General features: G+C 45.6%; 1 protein-coding gene across 1 annotated transcript; it reads right to left on the reverse strand.

Moving 5' to 3' along the window:
* Nucleotides 1–1507: 1507 nt before the first annotated feature.
* doc2a (double C2-like domains, alpha) lies at nucleotides 1508–20827 on the reverse strand. Its single transcript, XM_062407151.1, has 11 exons — nucleotides 20726–20827; nucleotides 15807–16148; nucleotides 14205–14284; nucleotides 13467–13541; nucleotides 12403–12512; nucleotides 11698–11824; nucleotides 11456–11515; nucleotides 6052–6278; nucleotides 3960–4041; nucleotides 3223–3319; nucleotides 1508–2543 (listed from the first exon to the last, which is right to left on the reverse strand). The coding sequence occupies exons 2-11, from the start codon at nucleotides 16141–16143 to the stop codon at nucleotides 2407–2409; spliced, it is 1332 nt and encodes a 443-aa protein (XP_062263135.1). The 5' UTR covers nucleotides 16144–16148; nucleotides 20726–20827; the 3' UTR covers nucleotides 1508–2406.
* Between the last annotated feature and the right edge of the window lie 1058 nt (nucleotides 20828–21885).

Below are 21885 nucleotides of genomic sequence, written 5' to 3' on the forward strand. Positions count from 1 at the left end.
CTATCTATGGGGGGCAGTATAAACCCACTCAGCTGAAATGAATGGGAACAAACCAAAGTCACATTCGTGTTTGTGTTGAATCCAAATTTACTTTTGCTTCGTACATAAAACACCTGATAGAAATGTAAGAACAACTGTAAAGCACGAGATCAGTGTAAACAACAATATCGTATAGAAAGTCACACTCATACATTCAGTCGTGCATAAAAGAGAAACGCTGTAACACTTGGAATTAGAAAACAGGCGTATAGAGATATAAAGCAGTATATCAACATCTTGCATCATGCAACAACAAGGAAGAACCACTGGTATTGATATATAATCATCATCAGTCATGGCAACAATAGGATGCAGTTTATTCTTCACAGTCTCATTGAGTGCAATAGAAATGTGGTGTGTGCGTTGTGTAGCCTTAAGACAAAACATGAGATGGAAGCTGCCGACAGTTTGTGTCTCTCCAAGCGTCGTTCTGATATCTGTTGTCCAAAATTCTAAAATCATACAAATTATAGGGATGCCTTAAACAGTGGGTTTATCTGATGTTAGCATTCGTTAGCCTTCACCTGCAGCAGTTAGTTAACGCCCATTTCAGCTTGTGGCTCTAAAAATGATGCTATAACAAAAATTCATGTAATTTCCGACACCATCGGAGTTTCAGATAAAGTTAACGTAACCTAGTTCAACCTGCTAGCAACAGTCGTCATGTGTGTTTGAAACATCAGACAGTTTTAAATGGAAGTTGCCTCCACAGAATACTGCTAACATGGAGGAGGCGGGGTTTATAACAGATACTGCAGCCAGCCACCAGGGGGGGATCAAGACCTTTCGGCTTCCCTTCTGGGGGCTGTCATGTCTGCCATCTTTCTGTCTCGTCTGTGGTTGAAAACCATTGAACACGTGAGAACTTAAAAACACTTGAACCTTCACCTGATCAGCAGGAAGATGTGACGTGGAGCTAAAGTCAAACATATGAAGGGTGGAACTGGTGGAGGAGAACAAAACAGAGAGAAAACTGGATCTGCTCCAGAGATCTGATTGAATGTCATACGATTTGTTGTTCCACAGTTCTTCTTCTTCTTCTTCTGAATTCAAGGCACATCAGACAGTGAACGTGACCTTGTGACCCAGCAGAGGGCGCTCACTATCAGTTTGACCAGGTGCATTGCAGCAGTAAAGTCAGTCCGAGAAAAATCTCAACAAATGTTTTTGGGAAACATTGAATCCAACTTGATCTTTAGCTCCACTGAGGAGTTTGTTTTCATTTGTTTGTTTGTTTGTTTGTTACCAGGTTTACACAAAACTACTGAGTTCACTCTCTCTTACGTTGCAGATGTTATTCAAGGTTTTCACAGATGTCTCATGGATCTTGATTTTGAAAAGCAGTTCGTTTACAGGACCACGTGTGTGTGGTGAGTTTAAGAGAGTGTTGTGCCTTGGCAGAGGTTTGAGCTCTGAGTCACATTCTGGTTGGAGTCCGTGAGGGCCCTGTTCCCTCCAGGGCCCCCCCAACCCCCCCCCCCCACCCCGGCAGTGAGGCTGCACAGCTGCAGTGTTAAGGTTGTTCAACAAGTCCAAGTGCAACACAAGACGTGTCCATGCTCACAGTTCAAGTCCAAGAAGAAACGTAGTTTGTCTTACCTTCTGAATTATTATACTAACATGTAAACGTTGCACAACATGCTTCGACAAAACTACACTAACTTATGGTCATGCCACAGAGCAGTGTGTGTGGGACGCTCATCTCAACGGTAACATGGCTGCTTCATGCATTTAAATTATCATAATCTTTAAAAACAACACATCGATCCAGATGTTAGACGAGTCTTTAAAGAGAAATACATTCAGAAGTTTTATTAAACCAACATCTGGATTTATCAAAGGTTAACCACGGTTTAGTTTTTAATGCTCAGCTTTGAGACTCAAGTTTTTCACTCAAACACGAGAGAACAGAGACGGAATTACTGTGATCAGAATATGTACAGACAGGGGGCGCTGTCATGTTAACTCTTCTTTTAGGATTCAGACTCTCTGACTGGGAGCAAAGACCCTCGATGACTGAGAGACCAGCTGTAGAAAAAGATCATGCACTTTAACTTAAGCTAGAAGTGATTTCAGTTTATTTTCTGTAGGTTCCACCCCTCATAAGTGTGTGTGTGTGTGTGTGTGTGTGTGTGTGTGTGTGTGTGTGTGTGTGTGTGTGTGTGTGTGTGTGTGTGTGTGTGTGTGTGTGTGTGTGTGTGTGTGATTCAGCCAGCAAGCTTCTTCTGCTTGTGGACGACTCACTGTTGGGTATGGAAGGCACACCAGCACCATGCTGCTCCAGCTGATTCCTGTGGTGAAGACACTGGAGTCGGTCCCGTGAAGGAACCAGAGGAACCACATGACCCTGCAGGCGGCTGCAGAGGGTTAATCGTGGCCGAGGGTTCGTGGCAGCTCATTGGTCAGGATGTGCCACCTCTCCACCCTGTGGCCCTGGTTCTTCAGGCAGTCCGTCCAGTGACGGAGGGCGTCGCCCTGTGAGTGACAGCTCAGACAGACGCCACCTGAACAACACGAGGAGAGAGGACGAGCTTTACAGGAGGAAGCAGATTCTGATATTAGAGTAAAACATCTCCTGAGCTGATACAGAACAAGAAACCATCAATAATCCAATGAGTCCTGTTGTTATATAACCTGCTGTGATTGGTCCAAAGGTTTGAACTACAAAGTGTCTTCACTCTTCAAACCAACAGAACCAGGGTCAGTTTGATCCAGAGCCAGAACACCTCCTCTGCTCGGAGGAACCGTTCACACCTGAGGTCTGAGACCGTTTCTCTGATGTCATGAATAAAGTGATGATGATTCTGAACCTTGTGATCTGTGACAGACGATATGACATCACCTACAGTCCTGGATTCAGCTGGAGAACATCAGAAGTGACTTAGTTATGGACGTGACCATGATCCATATTCAGTAACACTCATAACAAAGCTTTTCAGCTCAGTAATATTAGTAATAAAATATAGCAGCAGCTGTGTTGAGTCCTGTCAGTGGTTTTCACTTTACTGAGATTATTTAGTGTGATGAGATCAAACATGAGTCAGAGGAATCTTCACACGTGTTCACCAGAGCTTCACTGTAAATCAGTCTGTGATTCTTTTACTCTCAACTGACCAAGTTTCATTCCACAGAACAACAGAGCTCCTTGTCTCTGACTGTTTGAGTCGCGTCAGCACCGCTCACCGATGAAGTCGTTGGAGCGTCCCAGGTCGTAGTCCCACACCGTCACCTCCAGCGCCTTGCTGCTCAGCTCCGTCAGAGAGATCTCATAGAAGAACTCCTGCAGGGAACACGCAGAGTCAACCCTGAGGGAACAAACACAACCTCACACCTCATCTGTCTCTTTCTGAATGTGTCCCACAACTCCACTGCTCCACCGTGCCACAACTCCACTGTGCCACCGTGCCACAACTCCACTGTACCACTGCTCCACCGTACCACTGCTCCACTGTGCCACTGCTCCACTCTACCACTGCATTACCATTATGCATCAGTACAATACAAACTACATTATTTATTGCATCTTCACGTGTTATTATTAGTTCTTTTTATGAACCATTTTTAAATGGTTTAAGTGATTTGTGGTTGTAGATTAATACATTAAGCTGCTTTGTCTATATTTAATATATATATTGATTTTGTTTGATAATTGTTTCATATGTAGCCTGGTTAAAAAATCTATATATTATATTAAAAAAACTGTTAAGATAAACAGGTGACTTAGTTAAAAACCAACATGATGTGTTAAAAATAAGGTTACTGCAAAAGTTACTGCATGAACGACTCAAAGCGACTAAGTTTGAAAAGAAACTGGCGTACAGTTATGATTTTATTGTGAAGGGTTTATTGCAGTAACAGGAAGTAGTGTGATGCAGTAACAGGAAGTTTGTGTAAAGGTTGAACCGATGAGGAGTCCTCACCTCGTTGAATTCAGGGTTGAGGGTTTTCTTGATCACTGTGGTTTTGTGCTTGGATTTCTTCTGGATGTCTGGTTTCAGGTATCTGACGCAGCCGGAGGAAAAAGACCGTTAGTCTTCATTCATTTCCAAACAGGGGTCAGATACACACGTCCTCACAGGCTGAGCTATCTGTCAATCACATCGTACAAATGTTCAATAATAACAATAAATATAGATTTTACTTCCGTGTGTCTTAAATGAAAAACAACAACAAGAAATAAACAATCACTGACAAAGAAATCATGAGCAGCAGCAAAGTGACTTTTTTTTGTTTGCTCCAATTTGTAAATTTTTATTATTTTGCAACACTTTTCTATTTAGATATTTTTTATGGATCTATTTCATTTATTTGATTTAATCCAATGTTATTGTTTGTTTTGGCCTGTGGACACTTGATGTAAGTCATAAGTGAGTCATCATATCAGAGATGATGAGACTAGTTTTAATAAAGCTGGATGTCTTGAGACTAATTCGAGTCTCGTTCATTAGAAATGACGCAGTGCGTTTAATTAGAATCGTTTTCCTTCTGCAGCCTGAAGTCGTGTTCATCCTCTTTAATGAAGTGGTAATTAATAATGATCAGAGTCAGTGTTACAGTGCAGCTCAGGGACTTGGCTGAGAGCAGGAAGGTGGAACCCGAGCTTCTCTTCATCTCAGCAGCTGCACTGGAGCCACTTCACCGAGCAGAGCTGTGATTGGTTCTGATCCGTTATTTCAACAGATGAGGAATCCTAAACGCTGGAGTCTGGCCCGACGCACTCGGCTGCCTCCTCTTCATCAGTCTCTCTTCTGTGCAAACTGCTGAAGGCTAATAGGAAGAGAGAAGACGTCTGGGCCCTGTTGTGTTTGGGGCCCTGTTGTGTTTGGGGCCCCTGATGTGCTGCCAGCTTGTGGTGATGATGTCATACAGTCAGTCTGTGCAGCAGGATCGATTCCCTTCGACCTGTCGCACTGTGACCTTCACTAAACTGAACAGACTTGTGTTTATGGGATGTACAAATCAAATGTGACGAACCTTCCTCTAACATCAAGCTGCCACTGTCGCTCTTTAATCACCTCATCTTTGATCACTGGTTTAATGAGGCACAGCATCAAACGTTTATCAGCTGGAAATGAGATAATGTGTCTTATCAACGGAGTTTTATCATAATCATAATGTGTCATCAATATAAAACATAATACATATTCGTGGTGTAATGGAAGTAAAGATGTTGAGATCATCATCTGGAATAAATCAACTAGTACAGTTTATACAGATGTTCATTGTCTCCAGAGGATGAATCCTTCCATCACTTTTCCAGGGATGGTGTTGACGTCATGAGGTCGACTGGGAGGCTGCACCTTGTGCTCGTGTGAACCAGTAACTTGAGTTCTGCAGGCTGATGAGACGGTGAGGACAGTGGACAGGTCCCAGGACGAGGACACTGACGAGTCCAGGTCACGTCCTCCTGTCTCTAACTTATTGCTGCAAAGACACCGTCTGGTTTTTAAACAGCTGAGAATGAGTCGTGACACAGGAAGCTGGTGAAGGTCCGACCCTGTCAGTCGCTCTCCTGTTCTGCTTCCTCCACGAGGCCCGGCTGGTCCGAGTGTCTCTCCAGCCGAGGGACAGACGTTCTTCTCTGAGGACGAACACGAGGGCAGCAGGCCGGCCTTCACCGTCACGTTGAGGTCCAGTGTTTGTGTGAGGCGACGCACACCAGCTGCTTTGTTTCTGTCACAAGTGATTCACTTACCAGCCTGAAGGAGGAAGTTAGTGTCTGATAGTCGAGGATCACTGATGTGTTCATCACGGCTCATTGGAATCCACCAAGCAGCACCGCCACTAAGTTAACAACTAAAAACACCAATTCACCCAAAATGAAACCGACATTTATCACCTGAACCTGAGATTTGAGGTGAGGAAACGTCTGCACATGAAGAAGCAGCCATGATGAGAGCAAACATGAGGAGCAGATTTAGTTAGCATCAGACAAACTGGAGCATCTTCACCAAAGAAAGAAGATGACTCCTCGGACATGAGTGGTTTTAATGTTTACACTAGAGTGCTTACATTTTGACGTAGGGGTCGGAGAATCCGTTGACGTCCATGGCGGCCAGGTGGGCGCAGCGCCTCACTCCCACACTCAGACCACCGCTGCGACGGCCTCCTCCTCCTCCTCCTCCTCCTCCTCCTCCTCCCTCCATGTCTTCATCGTCCAAACTCAGCGGAGGCACAAACTGCAGAGATAGCAGAAGACGACCTCTCTCCTCCAGACTGTGGAGCTGCTCGTTCTCCCACTGTGGACAAACCAGAGTGTGATCAGAGACTCAGAGACTCAGAGACTCAGAGACTCAGAGGTTCAGAGACTCAGAGACTCAGGTTCAGAGACTCAGAGACTCAGAGACTCAGAGACTCAGAGGTTCAGAGACTCAGAGACTCAGAGACTCAGAGACTCAGGTTCAGAGACTCAGAGACTCAGAGACTCAGAGACTCAGAGGTTCAGAGACTCAGAGACTCAGAGACTCAGAGACTCAGGTTCAGAGACTCAGAGACTCAGAGACTCAGAGACTCAGAGACTCACAGACTCACAGACTCAGAGACTCAGAGGTTCAGAGACTCAGAGACTCAGAGACTCAGAGACTCAGAGACTCAGAGACTCAGAGACTCACAGACTCACAGACTCAGAGACTCAGGTTCAGAGACTCAGAGACTCAGAGACTCAGAGACTCAGAGACTCAGAGACTCAGAGACTCAGGTCCAGGTGAACCAGATCCTTCTGTTGGATCTGCTCAGTCTGGACCGGTCCGATTGTTTTCAGTGTTTTTTCATTAGACTTGATTTTGATAATTTGATTCACAAAATCTGACAACGTAACCGGACCAAACTGGAAACATTGAAGGAAAAGAGCAGGTTCGAAACCGAGCTGCCCCCCCCCCCTCCCCCCCAGCCTGTGGGGGTGGAGTGAGTAACCGATCACGTCCTTCATCTCAAAATAAACCTGATGTTGGTGGGAGTCGAGTCTTTTCAGTCTCCCTATAATCCTGTTTTCAGCGGATGAGCTGCTCGATGAAGCTTCATCCTGAAACGTTCCCACTCAGCGGAGAGCAGCACACGCACCAGCACCCCCTGGTGGAGCCTGTACAAAGTGCAGGTATCTGATTGGATGTCTGTGGTCGGCAGAGAGAAGATTGACAGTTTATCCTCTGTCTTCTCTCCGACCCGGGCGGAGATGTCCCGGATCTTCTGACCTTCACCTCTAACCCTTCACTCGTACTCAGTTGTTTCTAAACTCAGTCGGTATTCAGCTCCTGCTTCCCACTGCCCTTCACAATAAAAGTGCAGCTAAAGGTCAGAAAGGAGGTCGATGACCTTTGGAGGGCGTCAGCGTCTTGGCTGGATTTCTCTCCCGCCTGCTGCACCTGGTGGGCGAGGAGCTCTGGAGAAGTAACCTGAGCTGAATACGACTTCAGCTCAGCAACATTAACAAAGTGAAATCAACCTTCAGCTGTGGATCCTCACTTCATCAAACCTGCTGCTGGAGGAGCTGGGATCAGGGCCGGATCATGTGACCGTTTGTGTCACCTGATCAACCCTTTGATCTCTGTTTGGTCTCCACCACCTCCTGAGGAAACAACAGGCTCAGCAGTGGCTGCTCTACGATCAGCTGCTCTTTGAGTTGCTGCTCTACGAGTGGCTGCTCTACAATCAGCTGCTCTACGATCAGCTGCTCTACGAGTCGCTGGCTGCTTGATGCTCGTGTGTCGAGCTCGTTTTCAGACAAAGAATCACGAGAAGCAGATTCGAGATTTGATTGAAGTGACCAGAGAAGAATTAACAAAGACCAGATGAACCAACGTTGAAGGAACCTCACCTCAGTGTTTATGTAATATGATTGAATTAATTCAGAATCTTTCGTGTTTAGATTTTTCTGGCTATGGAAAAGATTTGGCTGAAGACCAATAATCGTAAAGCGGAAAAGCAGCGTAACTGAATCACATCATCACATCATCAAACAAACATCTACTTCAAATGTTTTATCTTTCCATAAAAACATATCCATAAACTGCTGATATAGAAATGATCTATAAAACCTATTATAAAACGGTGCCCATGAATAAGTGAGCTTGTTCTTCCACCTCTTCCACATCCAGCAGCAGTAAGGATAAATAATTCACAGCAACAACAGACACATTAATGTGAATCAGAATAAATTGCAATGCACAATAAACAAGGATATGTTTTGGACCAAGGTCGTTAATGAGACATATTTTGTGCCTCCACCAGTTTGTATAATTGGTTCTAAAAAAGCACAGAGCAGAAAACCAGCCACAGATTTCTAATAAACAAAACTCATATTTATCACTTGAGTCAAGACGGAGTCGTCCTCTAATCCCAGTGTTACAAACTGGGAAACACTCAGAGCTGCTGGTTGTCCCCATGCAGTGGTCCCCCCCCCCCCCCCCCCCCAGCGCTGCCTGTGTCCCACACTCGCTGTCGGTAATGGAAGCAGCGAACGGGTCAACACCAACAAATCCCAAGTCGGGACCAAATCGTCCCAGGACCTAATTTCAGACCAGTAACGTACACTGCTATAGTTCTGGGTTATGATTTTCCTCATGGTCAAGTTATTATGTTATTCATTATTCAGTAGATCTCTGAGGTTTATAATCATAGTGACAGATATGAGGCCAACGATGCTGAGATCAGTCTGAACTTCGAGACCTTAAATCTGAAAAGGAGAAACTCTACTGGGAACAGGTGGAATTATTCCACTCCACTGGATCAAACCTCACTGGTTCCAGTAGAATATACATGAGACCACTGAGACACAGGTTTCATCCCCACAGCAGCAACTGGGACCAGACTTTGACTTCTCATCGTTATAAGATATGAAATATTTCACAGAGAAAAATGATGCTACACACAGAGCTTAATACATTTAGTACCAATCCTCCAGTGGACAGGAATCAAGACACCAGCACGTCGTCCCAGTGGACGAGCGGAGCTGTAGCTGGGTGAATGGAAGAGACAGAGTAATGAGTTCAAATCCCTCGGGGTCAGAGAGATGGATCCAACCTGCAGCTCAGAGACTCAGAGAAGTGGTTTCATCTCATAATGGTTTAATTCACTGGAAAAGAGAGAGAGTGTATTAAGGACCAATTCAGATAATAGGTTCCTCTCCGCCTCCGCATCATCATACTCCTCATTCAGTTTAATGCAGCTCAACCAAGTGTGACTCACTTTCTCTGTGAACCTCGAGATAATACGTGAATTCTGTTTGACACAGATTTCAGACTGGTTGTGTTCACAGGTCCGTCAGATCACGTGTCAGCTGCAACATGAGCGATGGGACTCATCTCATCGTTTGCACGAGGGGAAATGAAACTGCAGTTTGTGTGTGTGTAGTTATTGTCGTGACTGATGTTGTGGGTCACTGGTCGAAGCTCCACCACAGAGCTGTCAGTTCCAAGCTTCTCAAAGATCCTTCAACACAGAGCAGCCCCATGCTCTGCTCACCCCTCACTGGTTCTCTTGTCTCCTGAACTGTCTGAGTGGACTTTGTCTCCGATTCACTGAAGCGTCCTCGTCTCGTCTGAATCGTTTCCTGAGCTTCTCTCTGACTCGTGCTCGGACTTCTTGTCTTTGTGAGTCTTCTGAAGCTTTCACATTTAAGTGGTGAAGTCTGAAGGAAGCTCAGCGAGAGGAGCTGGGAGCTCAGCAGGTTGTTTACTCGTCTCCAGACAGAGAGAAAGTCCTGGTCCCTGTCCCTGTGAGTCTCCTGCAGAGCGTCTGGACTCGATGAGGGTTCAAGCTCCTCGCGACTCCTCAGCTGTCGCTCGCTCACACTCGTTCTCCTCAGCTGTCGCTCGCTCACACTCGTTCTCCTCAGCTGTCGCTCTCTGCTCTCTTGATGGCTGCTCTGTCTGGTTGGTGTGGAGGCCTCCTCCGTCCTCTCTCTGACCCCGGCTGCATCTTCGTCTTCTGTCCCACACTCACACCAGTTTGACTCTTCTTCCTCTTCACTTGAAGTTCGTACTGAAAGATGTTTTTATATAAAAACCATTGACTGATGTTTCTTCACGTCCTTCCACTCTAACGAACAGGAACTCAAATACGTTTGATACCAACGCTGCCATTTTGTGCATTAGACATGATTCGTGTTCTGTCATTAAGTCACAGCAGAAAGAATCTGTCTCCTTTGTGTCAAGGTCCCGCCCACACACTCTCGACCAATCACATCTCAACTCGTTTATATCATCAATAACAGATTCAAACTTCTCCTGATCAGAAACAAAGATCAGTGAGATAAGACCTGAAATGACAGAAACATCTGTGACAAACATTTATTCAACGTCTATTTAGTTATTTTTGTTTGGTCCATGTCCCTTCTACTAACATGGAGGAGGAGGTTTATGACCTATACTGAAGCCAGACACTAGGGGGCAATAGAGACTTTTAGGTTTAATTTTTCAGAGCTGTCAAGTTGTCCATCTATATTTAAAGAATATGGTTACAGCTCAGTTATTAAGTGATTGTGCTTTATTTTTATCTAGCACTACAATAAGTGTTTCTTTGTTTCTTAAATAACTCTTCTTCTTATTTGTCTGATTTATTAACGGGAGGCAACCAACGTCTAGGTGGACTACTGCCATCGCCTGTGTTCATCTCCCAATAATCCATTTAATAAATCCAGACGTCAAACACAAGCTGTTCCATGAAGAACATTTTGAGAGTTGTCTTCTGAAATCCTCATAACTCAGATTGACGAAGACAGACGTGAACCTGCAGGATCTGTGTGAACTGGTTCAAACTGGGCTCAGCCCCCCCGAGCTGCACTTTAACCAGCGAAGGTCAACAAGCCCAGTTTCCCAGGCACAGCTGAAAGCTAATGTGATTTTATATCTGTGCAAAATCCCATGACGGGGAAATAATTCAGAGAGGGAGCGTGGAAACCAAGGACGGTCGGAGCAAGGTCACAGCAGCCGACTCCGAGGGGGGCCCTGTGATCCAGATGTGGTTTAAAGAGATGTTCTGAAGCCAAATCATATATAGCGCCCCCTGGTGGCTGGATGCCATATAGGTCATAAACCTCCTCCATGGTTTCTGTCATTTCAGGTCGTTCTTCTCTCACTGATGAAAACTCAGTGTTTCTGATCAGTTCAGTTTGAATTAGTTGTTTGATGATATAAAAATCAGGCTGAGGATGTCTGACTTCTGATTGGTCGAGAGCATATCTGGGTGGGTTCCACTCCAGGATCACTACTGCAGACTCTGACTGCAAATTACTTCATCACCACAAGGTGGCAGCGTTTGTATGCGAGATATTTTAGCTTCATTTCTGCAGGAAGTGGTGCCAGTTGTTTACAAACCTGAGCTTTGGCTTATTCACATGTAAATGAACGACACAGAAAGTGAAGCATCACAAACACACAACCTCTCGACAGCGCAGCACACAGCGGCTCACGGGTCTTACCTCCCTCAGGTAGCAGGAGATTCCCCGAAGAGCCTCGCCCATCGCTGTGGGAGAGGGCATCTGTGCAGAAGAGGAGAGACACGGTCAAACAGGAGAGACGTGTCTGGGTCCCTCTTTGTGAGGACGTTCTTTTATGTCCACACAAATATGTTTGGATTGAAAAGTGTCTTTAAGTAAGTGACTGGAAAACTCAGTTGTGTAGTGGATGTGTAAGAAAGAGTGTGTGTGTGTGTGTGTGTTACTGGGGGCGGATGCTCCAGGCAGGTGTGGAAGTGTTTGGTCTGTTCTGGTTTCACACGTTTCAGAGAAACCCGCGATTCGCCGATCAACTCATTGTGAGTCAACTTGTCCTCGTCACACACAGACAACCTGAGGACAGAGAGGACAGACGACCTTTGACCTTCAACTGACCCTTCAATGGACCAAATCATCAGTTTCTATGGAGAACACATTCATAACACATGGTTCAGGACGTGGTCCGAGTGCTTCTGATCAGTTTGGTTTTCATTTGTTGTTTGATGATTAAAATGAACAGGGTGACACGTCATGATTGACATCTGAGACTGACTCAGGATTGGTCAAGCACGTGTTTGGGGCGGGATCTTGATAACATGGCTCCACCCCTCGATAGCTGCTGCACAGACTGTGACTGCAGACGACCTCATGACACTAGAGGCCTTCACATCCTTCAGCTCAGTCTGCTTCACCTCCTGAACCTGGTCCTAATCCAGCTCGATGCTTCTCCCTCTGCAGGATTCAGGACTGATGGATGAATGAATGTAAGATGGCGGCTGAGCTTCACATCTTTCACATGTTTCATCCATGTCCCATCTGCTAACAGGGAAGTGGCACAGTTTACGACCTACACTGAGGTCAGCCACCAGGGGGCAGAGTCTTTAGTGGAGCTGTCACATCGTCCATCTTTATTTAGGATCTGTGAGCGTCACCTGAGCGTCTTTCTGTGCATGTCCTCCTCCGTGATCCCCACGTATGTGAGAGTCTCATTCCACACGGGATTCAAACAGTTACGGATCGTCTTTGTCTTCAGCTTATTGGCCTGAAGGAGACACACACACACACACACACACATTAAGATATGTGTTTTAATACTTCTATTATTCCTGATTAAATTAAACCTGAATTAAACACAAAGTGAATAGTTTGTAATGAGCAGCTGCAGCAGCTCAATCACAGAAACATTTAAACTTGGTTAATTTATGAATTTCCAGAAAAACAGATTCAGTTTCCTCATCGTCAGCAGAACATCAGGTTCAGTCACTGCTGCTCTTTTTTCATTTATCATAATTGTTTCATTTATTTTATTTCTTCTACACGTCACAGATTTAATTTCATAGATTTAAAATGGAACCTGAAACCTTCTGAATCTGAACTGACAGAACAAACTGTCGCACGTTAACTCAAAGATATTTATTTATATGTACTGTAAAGGACTTATACATTTAATATACATTATTATATATTCATACAGATGTCTGTGTCCTTCGACACTGAAACCTTCTTTTTATTACGTAATCATTTCCAAACCAAAGTAAAGACTTTAAAGGAGACATGTTCTGTCCATTTCACCACAGTTGATCTGGCTCCTTGGGGTCTCAATGAAATTCTGTGACAGATTTTGGTCAAAATACCACAAGGATCATTTTAAACAGCTCTCCTCAGATGGACCTGTTTGAGGGCCCCGCTAACCGGGCTCCACCGGCCCGGTTAGCGTTAGCTTGCTTGTCCATGCCCATCGCTACATGGGCATGGTGTGACTATGATGTTTATTCTGGTCTAATCCCATTGGACGCACTCTAGACGATCGTTTCTGAAATAGAGGAACCACAACAAATCGCGGGAGTTGTTTTTGTGTTTTTTTGACGGTAGACATTAATGTCAGATGACAGATACCATTAATATGTAGAACTACAAAAGTGGAATTTTCTTAATATGTCCCCGTTGAATCAGATCCACAGATTTGCTCCCCCTGAGTGAGGTGTGGGCGTGTCACCTTGCAGGCGCCGGGCAGCAGGTGCAGTTTGACGTACGGGTCCGACAGCCCGTTGAAGTCCATCGGCTTCAGACCCTGAGGAGAAACCAGGCGTCACTCTGACCTCAGATCAGATTCCCTCGTTACTCTTCATCACGTTATATTTCATCTCGAGTCTGTGATTGAACTTTTTGTTTGGTGTCGTTCGTTTCCTCCCCCCCCCCGACTCCCCAGACAGAGGAAGATGATTGGTCCTCACTAGAGATCACATGACCTCGTCAGCAGCAGAAATTAATCCTGGATTTAATTCAACAGCTTCGACATTTGAACAAAGACGTTTTACACACAACTTCATTTGTGAAGCTGAGGAAACACAACTCCATACTCACACACACTAGCACACAACCTTAAAGACACACAACTTCATACACAGCCTCATACACACCAACACACACCTCATACACATCCTCATACACACTAACAGACAACTTCACACACACAACCTCACACACATCCTCATACACACCAACACACACCTCACACACAGCCTCATTCACACTAACACACAGCCTAACACACACACAACCTCACACACAGCCTTTCACACACCAACACACAACCTCACAGTCACACAACTTCACACACAGCCTCATACACACTCAAACACAACCTCATGTGTGGAGACGTCTGGATCCACCTGCAGCGTCACATGTTTGAGTGTGTGTGGTGGACACTCAGGAATCGAACGTGTGTTCCTACCTTGGCTCGCAGCACCGTGCAGTGCAGCTCGCTGGAGCTCCGCTCGTATCTCAGCTCGAACTCCAGAGTCCCCAGAGCAGCTGCACAGAGCAGACACACAATCATGGTAACACACACAGAAAAAAGTGTTACAACTGTTGCATCAGAGGACAGAGAAATGACACCGACACACAAGGACGGAGCCGCACCAGGAACCTGAACACAACTCGACAACACAATGAATCCTCTTAAACACGAACACACACAATGTACAAACATTTTCATACAAGTGACACACAAAACATACTGGTTAGAGGAACTGTACAGTGTGTGTGATTCATAGGGACTGAAGTTGTATACAGGTTTGTCCTGTTGTGTAGCCGAGGTTGTTGAAGTAACTTTTGACAAAGTAACAGATTACTGATGATGATCAGTGATGAACAGATGTTTTGCTCCTCAACACAAAATGTAGATCTTCAAAATAAAGCTTGCTGCAGTCTGGACTCACGAGTTTAATGCAGTTTTTTGTGACGCTTTTACTTTATAACTCCGCCCACTTGCAGTGAGTGAGTCTGTGGATTCTGTCTCTTCAGCCTCCTCCGTTCATCTCAAGAAGAAAACTGATGCACACGTTTCTTCTGTTGAGTTGGAGGAGACAGATGATCAGTTAGAAGAGTTCCTGTGTTGGTCTGAGGAACTTCCACACCTGATATTTAGGTTCAGACTAAAAAAGAGTCTGAAGGTCTGAAACAAACCAGGTGTGAACGAGTCCTGAGACCAGAACTCAGTCATTCATCACTCTTTATTCTTATTGAATCACTGAAGTCCTGTTCGTCTTCTCCCCTCAAAGAACTCATCACGTGAAACATCACGTCTCTGAAGCTCAGGTCATGTTTCACACGTCCAGGTCGTCCCCCTGGTGGAGGTGAGTGTTTCTCAAACTGTTGTGTAGTCAGTGTTTGTGTAGCAGCAGCAGCAGGAGGAGGTGGAGCCTGTAGAGCAGCAGGAGGAGGTGGAGCCTGTAGAGCAGCAGGAGGAGGTGGAGCCTGTAGAGCAGCAGGAGGAGGTGGAGCCTGTAGAGCAGCAGGAGGAGGTGGAGCCTGTAGAGCAGCAGGAGGCGGGACATGACATATAAACTCTGCTGTGGAAACATCAGTGTTGTTGTTTACAGCTCCTCCACACCGGGGTCGGCCCGCATCACCAGAAGATCTGGAACCTCCTCATGTTTCCAAGTTGACGTCTTCGTCTTCCACACATTGTCCTGCTGTTTGACTTTTGTTCTCACAGACAGAACCTGCAGAACATGTGAGGAACATGTGAGGAACCTGAGAGGAACATGTCAGGAACATGTCAGGAACCTGAGAGGAGCTGAATTATCTTCAGTGTCACTGTCCTACGTGGATCAACGTCCTTGTGTGTTCAGCAGTAAGTGGATGGAGCTCATATCTGGACTAGAACTGAATCTGTGAACACATGAACGTGCAACAAACTAATTGAGTGGTGACGAAAAGACAATAACGATATGATTGGTGTGAAATGCAAGAAGACGAAGAAGCTTCCGGACACACACACACACACACAGACACACACACACACACACACACGTGCCGACAGGGGGCTCACTGCAGTCGTCACTGTCGGAGCTGTGGATCTCCACCGACGTGTCCACGCTGCTGGTCAGAGACAACGAGCCGCCGCCTCCGGGCCGACCGTGGGCCAGCAGGGGGGACAGGAGGTGGGCCCCGCCCATCCTGGAGGCCCCGGGGCTGAGGGCCCGAGGGGAGGAGGCGGGGATGGGGAAGGAGGCAGGGTTGGGGGAGGTGGGGTTGGGGGAGGTGGGAGAGAGGCGGGGGAAGTAGGCGGAGATCTGTTGGATGGGTCTGATTGGTCCGGGGCAGACGTCTATGGCCATGTGTTCCTGGATGGAGATGCTGAGCTTCTTTCCTCTCCGCACCGTCATAGAGTCTGAAAGAAGAACAGGTCCATCAGTGGAGCTTCTGACCACACCACCTGACCTTCATCAGCACAGGAAGACAAACACTAGAGACTCCAGCTTCACTTCTAACTTAGTTTCACTAACGTTAGTTAACGATAGATTTATATTATTTCAGTCTCTCTTCACGTTAGTTTAGGTCCCAGTGAAGAACAGGAGGTGAACCCTGAGGACAGGAGACGTCACGAGGCTACGAGGAGCAGACGTCCCGGAGGAGCAGGACGGAGGGACAGACGCTCAGGGGACAAATGAAGAATGCCAGTGAATCCCAGTTTAATCTCCGACCAGGTGATGAGCCTGACATGAAAAGAGGAAATAAAGTGAACGTGTTTGAGGAACAGGAAGAGAAGGTGAGTGACGTCTCCAATAACCAGAGAAGGTGTGAAGATAAATCACAGAAGAGGCAGCGGAGCATGAAGACGTGTCCCTGAAGACGTGTCCCTGCCCACTCTGCTGAACAGGAGGACTGAAGTCAAACAGCTCCACTGCTCTCAGGTCTGTCAGCTCAAAGCCTCGGGCACTTCCATAGAAGAACTGAATCATCTGAAACTAAAAATTTGTCTTTATGAGATTTACACGATAATGAGAAGTGGAAGAGGTGTGACGGGCAGATAAATGATTTTAACGTTCAGGTTGAAGATGACATCATAACAGAGCTTTGTGAGAGATGAACAAAGGTTCACATCAGGAGCTTCTATTTAGAGCTGGTTGTCAGTAAACCGCTAAAAACATTCCACCGACGTGCTTCGACGATTGTTCCAGCACCACATGAACATTCCATCTGAAAAGTGGTTTGAAGACTCCTCGTTAGCGTGTCCCCTGGTCTCCCATCTGAGGACATGGAAGCAGAGGACACATGGGGCGAGCGGGGAAGTGACACAGTGGGAGAACCTGATGTTCAGTGAGCGGCTCTTCGCTCTGCGGGTCGTCTTTAACGAGGCTGAGGCAGGAAGTGACATCTGAGATGAAAGTGTGACAGAGTGAGGAGGGTCTCGATCTCCTCTTTGTTGGTAAACCTCAGAAAACGTGTTTTACAAAGTCATTAAACAGATTTACTTTGCTCATGTGAGATTGTCCAGTAATTCTGGATGCTGGGTTTCCAAGGACGAGGTAGGTAGGTGCAGTCATGAATCTTTAATGGATGAACCGGCTCTGGGAGGAAAACAGAAGATTGAAGAACTCCAAACGTGAGACACGAGGGCTCACCGGGCCCCGGACCCAGAAACTAAGTGTGCTGGAAAAACAACAGAAGCTGGAGGGGAAACCGACCGAGACGCGAGCTGATGAGCTGAAGAAGAGACGGACAGAGACCTTCGACCTGTCTCTTCTGATTCACTGACCCGTGTCGTGTCACATGACCATGACACCACCAGCCTCAGCTCCCAGAGCGGATCACGACTCTGAGACTCAAGTGTTAGCATCTGCTCCCGAAACGTGAGGAGAGAGATCGTTCTAGTGTCTGAACGGGCCTTGACCGAGAGCTGGAGGACAGGCCCACCTGCACCTGTCACCTGCACCCATTGGACGGTACCAGCTGTCAATTACAGAGTGGTACCCCCCCCCCCCCCCAACACATCCGGTGCTTTATGGTCTGTTTGACTCTAAATGATCATAATTCACTAAATGATCATCAGCTGTTTGAAGAAGACTTGAAACTAGAGACTGAGACAGAAACTCCTGAATGTTACTGACGTTAGAAAGAGAGAAGTCACTTTCTATAGAAACTACCAGAGGAGGCGCCCCCTGCTGGTCAGCACACAGAACACAGGTTTCAGACACATCTAGTCTGCGTCTGATTTTATTAACAGTCTGTTATTCGACGTTGATTCTCTCTGAAGGTTCTAAACCTCATAATTATAATTTCATGTAATAATTAATCTATAGTCTCTCAAGTCTATAATCACAAGATATAAAGTCATATTTATGATCGTCTCAGTCATCAATGCGATAACAGAATGTAAGATGTAAATCTATGAAACATATATATAATACTTTCTCCTGCATGTTAATGAACCAGAGTTAGTTTCCGTTGTTCGTGAGCAGGTTCTGTGATTTGCATTCAGCGTGGGGGGGGATCAGCTGACTGCTCCTCATGTTTCATTCAGAGCAGCATCGTGTACCAGCAGAAACATTCTCCCACTTGAAAGTGAGTCTGCCGCTCGCCCAGTGGCTGACATTCAGTCACACTGGGATTACTGGTGAAACTCTGCAGTGGAGAGTTAAGCTGAGGGGGAAGCACAGAGTCGTATGCTAATCAGGACACATGGAGTGATCCTCTCCCTCTCTCCCCTCTCACCTGCTGACGCCCCCCCGTCTTTCATCCCCCTCTCTGCTGCCCCCCCCCCCCCCCACACTCCCTCCCACACAGTGGAGGATGTCTGATGGACAGGTGAGGAAACACAGAGCTCCTCAAAGTTAAAAGCTCAATGAATTCTTGTCAGGTTTTTCAAACAGCTCCCTGAACAGCTGGTGAGTTCCTGACCAATGAGAGAAGAGGAACCAGCTTCTCCATCCAGATCAACGTGAGGTTGTTTCAGACCTTCAGATTCATGTTCTCCATTCAAACTGAACGACTACTACAAAATAAAAAATACCTGCAGCAGATATGTAAAAGGTGAATAAATAAAGCAGCTGATAATAAATATAAAACCATGAGTAGGTCTAGCTGTGTGTGAAGGACACACACTTATCAGCTAGTTGCTGGTGCGTGTTCAGCTGGTCTGATGGAAGCTGATCCTGCTGAACACTGAGACCTGAAGAGGCTGGAACCTCCACCAGCCGCAGAGAGGTGGAAACTTTTGAAAGTCATGAGTCAACAAATGTCTCTGATGATTTTCTCTTCAGCAAAGGTGCAAATTCCATGAAATGCTTTTTCCTCCTCTTCTCTGCTGCAGCAAGGTCTCCTCAGAACAACCAGAAACATGTCGGAGCTGAGGCAGTATCGATTCATATGCAGCCGCTGGTGGGTATGAATTATTATGGGATGTTTGGGTGACTGGAGGTTTTCAAATCCCGGAGAGAAGCAGAGAAGATGTTCTCTGCAGCAGATGTGTTCAATTCTGGTTTAAAAAAGACAGAGCGAGTCGTGAGAGCAGCTTCACAGCCTGCTGCTCGAGGTCAGAGGGAGAAGAGGAAGGATTACACATCTCTGCTGTTGATCGATGGTGGTGAAAGTGAAACGTGAAGAAGAGGATGAAGAGTCATCCCTCTGCTGTGGATTAACTCAGGTTCACTGACAGAGCAGCTGAAGAACTGTTCACATCCTGATTTTTAAATTCAGTGAATCTATTGAGCTGCTTAACGCCTGCGTCCAGGATCTGAGACAACAGATCATCGTTCTCCAGACCATCCCTGATCTCATCACAGTATTTATAAATCTGGGTCGAGCGGGTCACTTCCTCACTGTGGCTCCACGTTCGATTCCACACGCCCGGATCTGAGTCAGAACTGCACACGTCAGTCTTTCTAATGCTAACTGGCACGTGGCTCAGACCCCCCACTGGGAGAATGTCAAACCAACACATGGTGATTGAAAAACCTTGAATACTCCTGGAGCTCTTTTGATTTGAGCCTGGTTGTATTTTTACTGTTTATATTTCTGTTGTTTATTTGTTGATTAAATAATTAGCTTTGTAACTTAAACTAAAAGATGATTCAAGGTGTAGTTTTGACACTTAATAATAATTTACAAAAATGATTGGTTTAATTGGACAACAGAGATTCAGACTGACCAATCAGGAGTCAGTCTCAGCTGTCAATCATTACGCCTCAGCCTGTTTTCATATCTTCAAATAACAAGAAATCAGTGAGATGAGAACGAGCTGAACGACAGAAACATCTTCACAAACATGTATTTAACGTCTACTCTGATTGGACCACAGTTTGGACCATGTCCCATCTATTAACATGGAGGAGGATCATTTATGACCTGTACTACATCCACGTCTTTTATTCAAATCATGCAGCGTCATATTTTCTTTATTCAACATTAATAGATTACAAAGGGTTTTATTTTCTCACATTTAAATCCTTTTAAAGCTAAAGAGTATTTTTAGACTACATCACGGCGGACCACGTGATATTTTGAAAGATGGTCTCATGCATATATGTAACAACAGGTTCTTTTAAACTTCACAGTAACTGAAAGAAACAAATATTAAAATTAGAAATATTCAGGATTAAATTAAAAGATCTGAACTTTTGAAGACGATTAAAAAGAGAAAACATTTTATTTGGTTGTAATGACCTTTTCCTATTAAAGCTCTTCGAGTTTTCATTAAGATTTAGAGTTTATTATCACCATCACTAGGATTATTAGGATTATTATAATTTTAGTCACTTTCCACCAATGAAAAGTGGCAAACATTCTAGAAAAATAAATGGAAAGATGAGAGATGCAGCGAGAGACAGAGAGAGAGGGAGAAAAGGACAGAGAGAGAGAGAGAGAGAGAGAGAGGGAGGGAGGAAAGGAGAGAGAGAGAGAGAGAGAGAGAATGAGGTGAATAAAGAAAAGAAGAAGACACATAAAGGATCCGCGGTGTTGTCTTACCTCAGGTTGTGTGAGTGCAGGAGATTCCAACACAAACAAGTGGAAGTCAGAGCATGAGGGGTCCGCACTAACAGGTGGGGAGAGAGGGAGTGAGCAGCCGAGTGGTGGAGGGAGGGAGAGAGGGAGAGAGAGAGAGAGAGAGAGATGCTGGTTTAACTCTTTAACTCGTTCTCATCCCTCGTTTCTCTTTTTTTTCAGTGTTTAATATCCTTTCACTGAGCCGCACATTCATCTGAAGTGTCAACAGTGATGAAGCTCGTCCTTTAATCACACTACACATGTATTGGATTAGCTCGCTCTCACTCTCTCTCTCTCTCTCTCTCTCTATGCCCACCCCCCCCAGATAACAGCCAGCAGCAGCAGCATCTGTCTCTCTCTCTCTCTCTCTCCCCCCCTCTCAGATTGCAGCATCTGTCTTTCTCTCTCTCTCTGTATAATTTGTGGTTAATGATGTCTAATGATACACGTGTGCGTCCAACACACATGTACAGTCGCACACACACGTCCAGGGCTGCAGTGCTTTCTCTTTTTACTCCTCCCTTCCAGGAAAGGGTGTAGATGAGCTCCATCCCTCCGTTTCTCCCCATTTTCTCCCCCTCCTCTTCTTCTTCTTCTTCATCATCTCCTCAACCTCCTCAACCTTTTGTTTCTCCTCTTTCTTTTCTGAACTCCTGTGGTCGGACTCCTGGGGAGAAGGAATCCCTTGTTCAAAAACATCTACCCTCTCCATTCTTCATCCTTCCTCCTTCATCCTCCTCTTCCTCTCTGCATCTCGTCCACCCACACACACTCTCCTCTCTCTCCTCCCATGCATGCCAAATGGGCGAGAAATGGAAAAAACAATCTCAGGGTTCCCTCGTCCATTTGGCATGCATGGGAGGAGAGAGAGGAGAGTGTCACAGGAGACTAACCTGCAGAGCCGTGATGATCACAACCATAACAGGATGTCTTTAATTCAACGTGAAGACTAATCACCAAAGGGTTCTATCTGTGTTATTAACAGAATCATCTATGAATATTTCCTCTGCAGAACCCCCCCCCCCCCCCTTTAGTCCGTTTGCTCTCGTCTTCTGAAACTTTACAAAACCGAGCAGTACCTCTAAGTGACACATTCACACCTCTACATATGTATAAATATAAACATATATAAATAAATATAT

Source organism: Platichthys flesus, chromosome 16, assembly GCF_949316205.1.
Source record: "Platichthys flesus chromosome 16, fPlaFle2.1, whole genome shotgun sequence".
NCBI classification, from domain to species: domain Eukaryota; kingdom Metazoa; phylum Chordata; class Actinopteri; order Pleuronectiformes; family Pleuronectidae; genus Platichthys; species Platichthys flesus.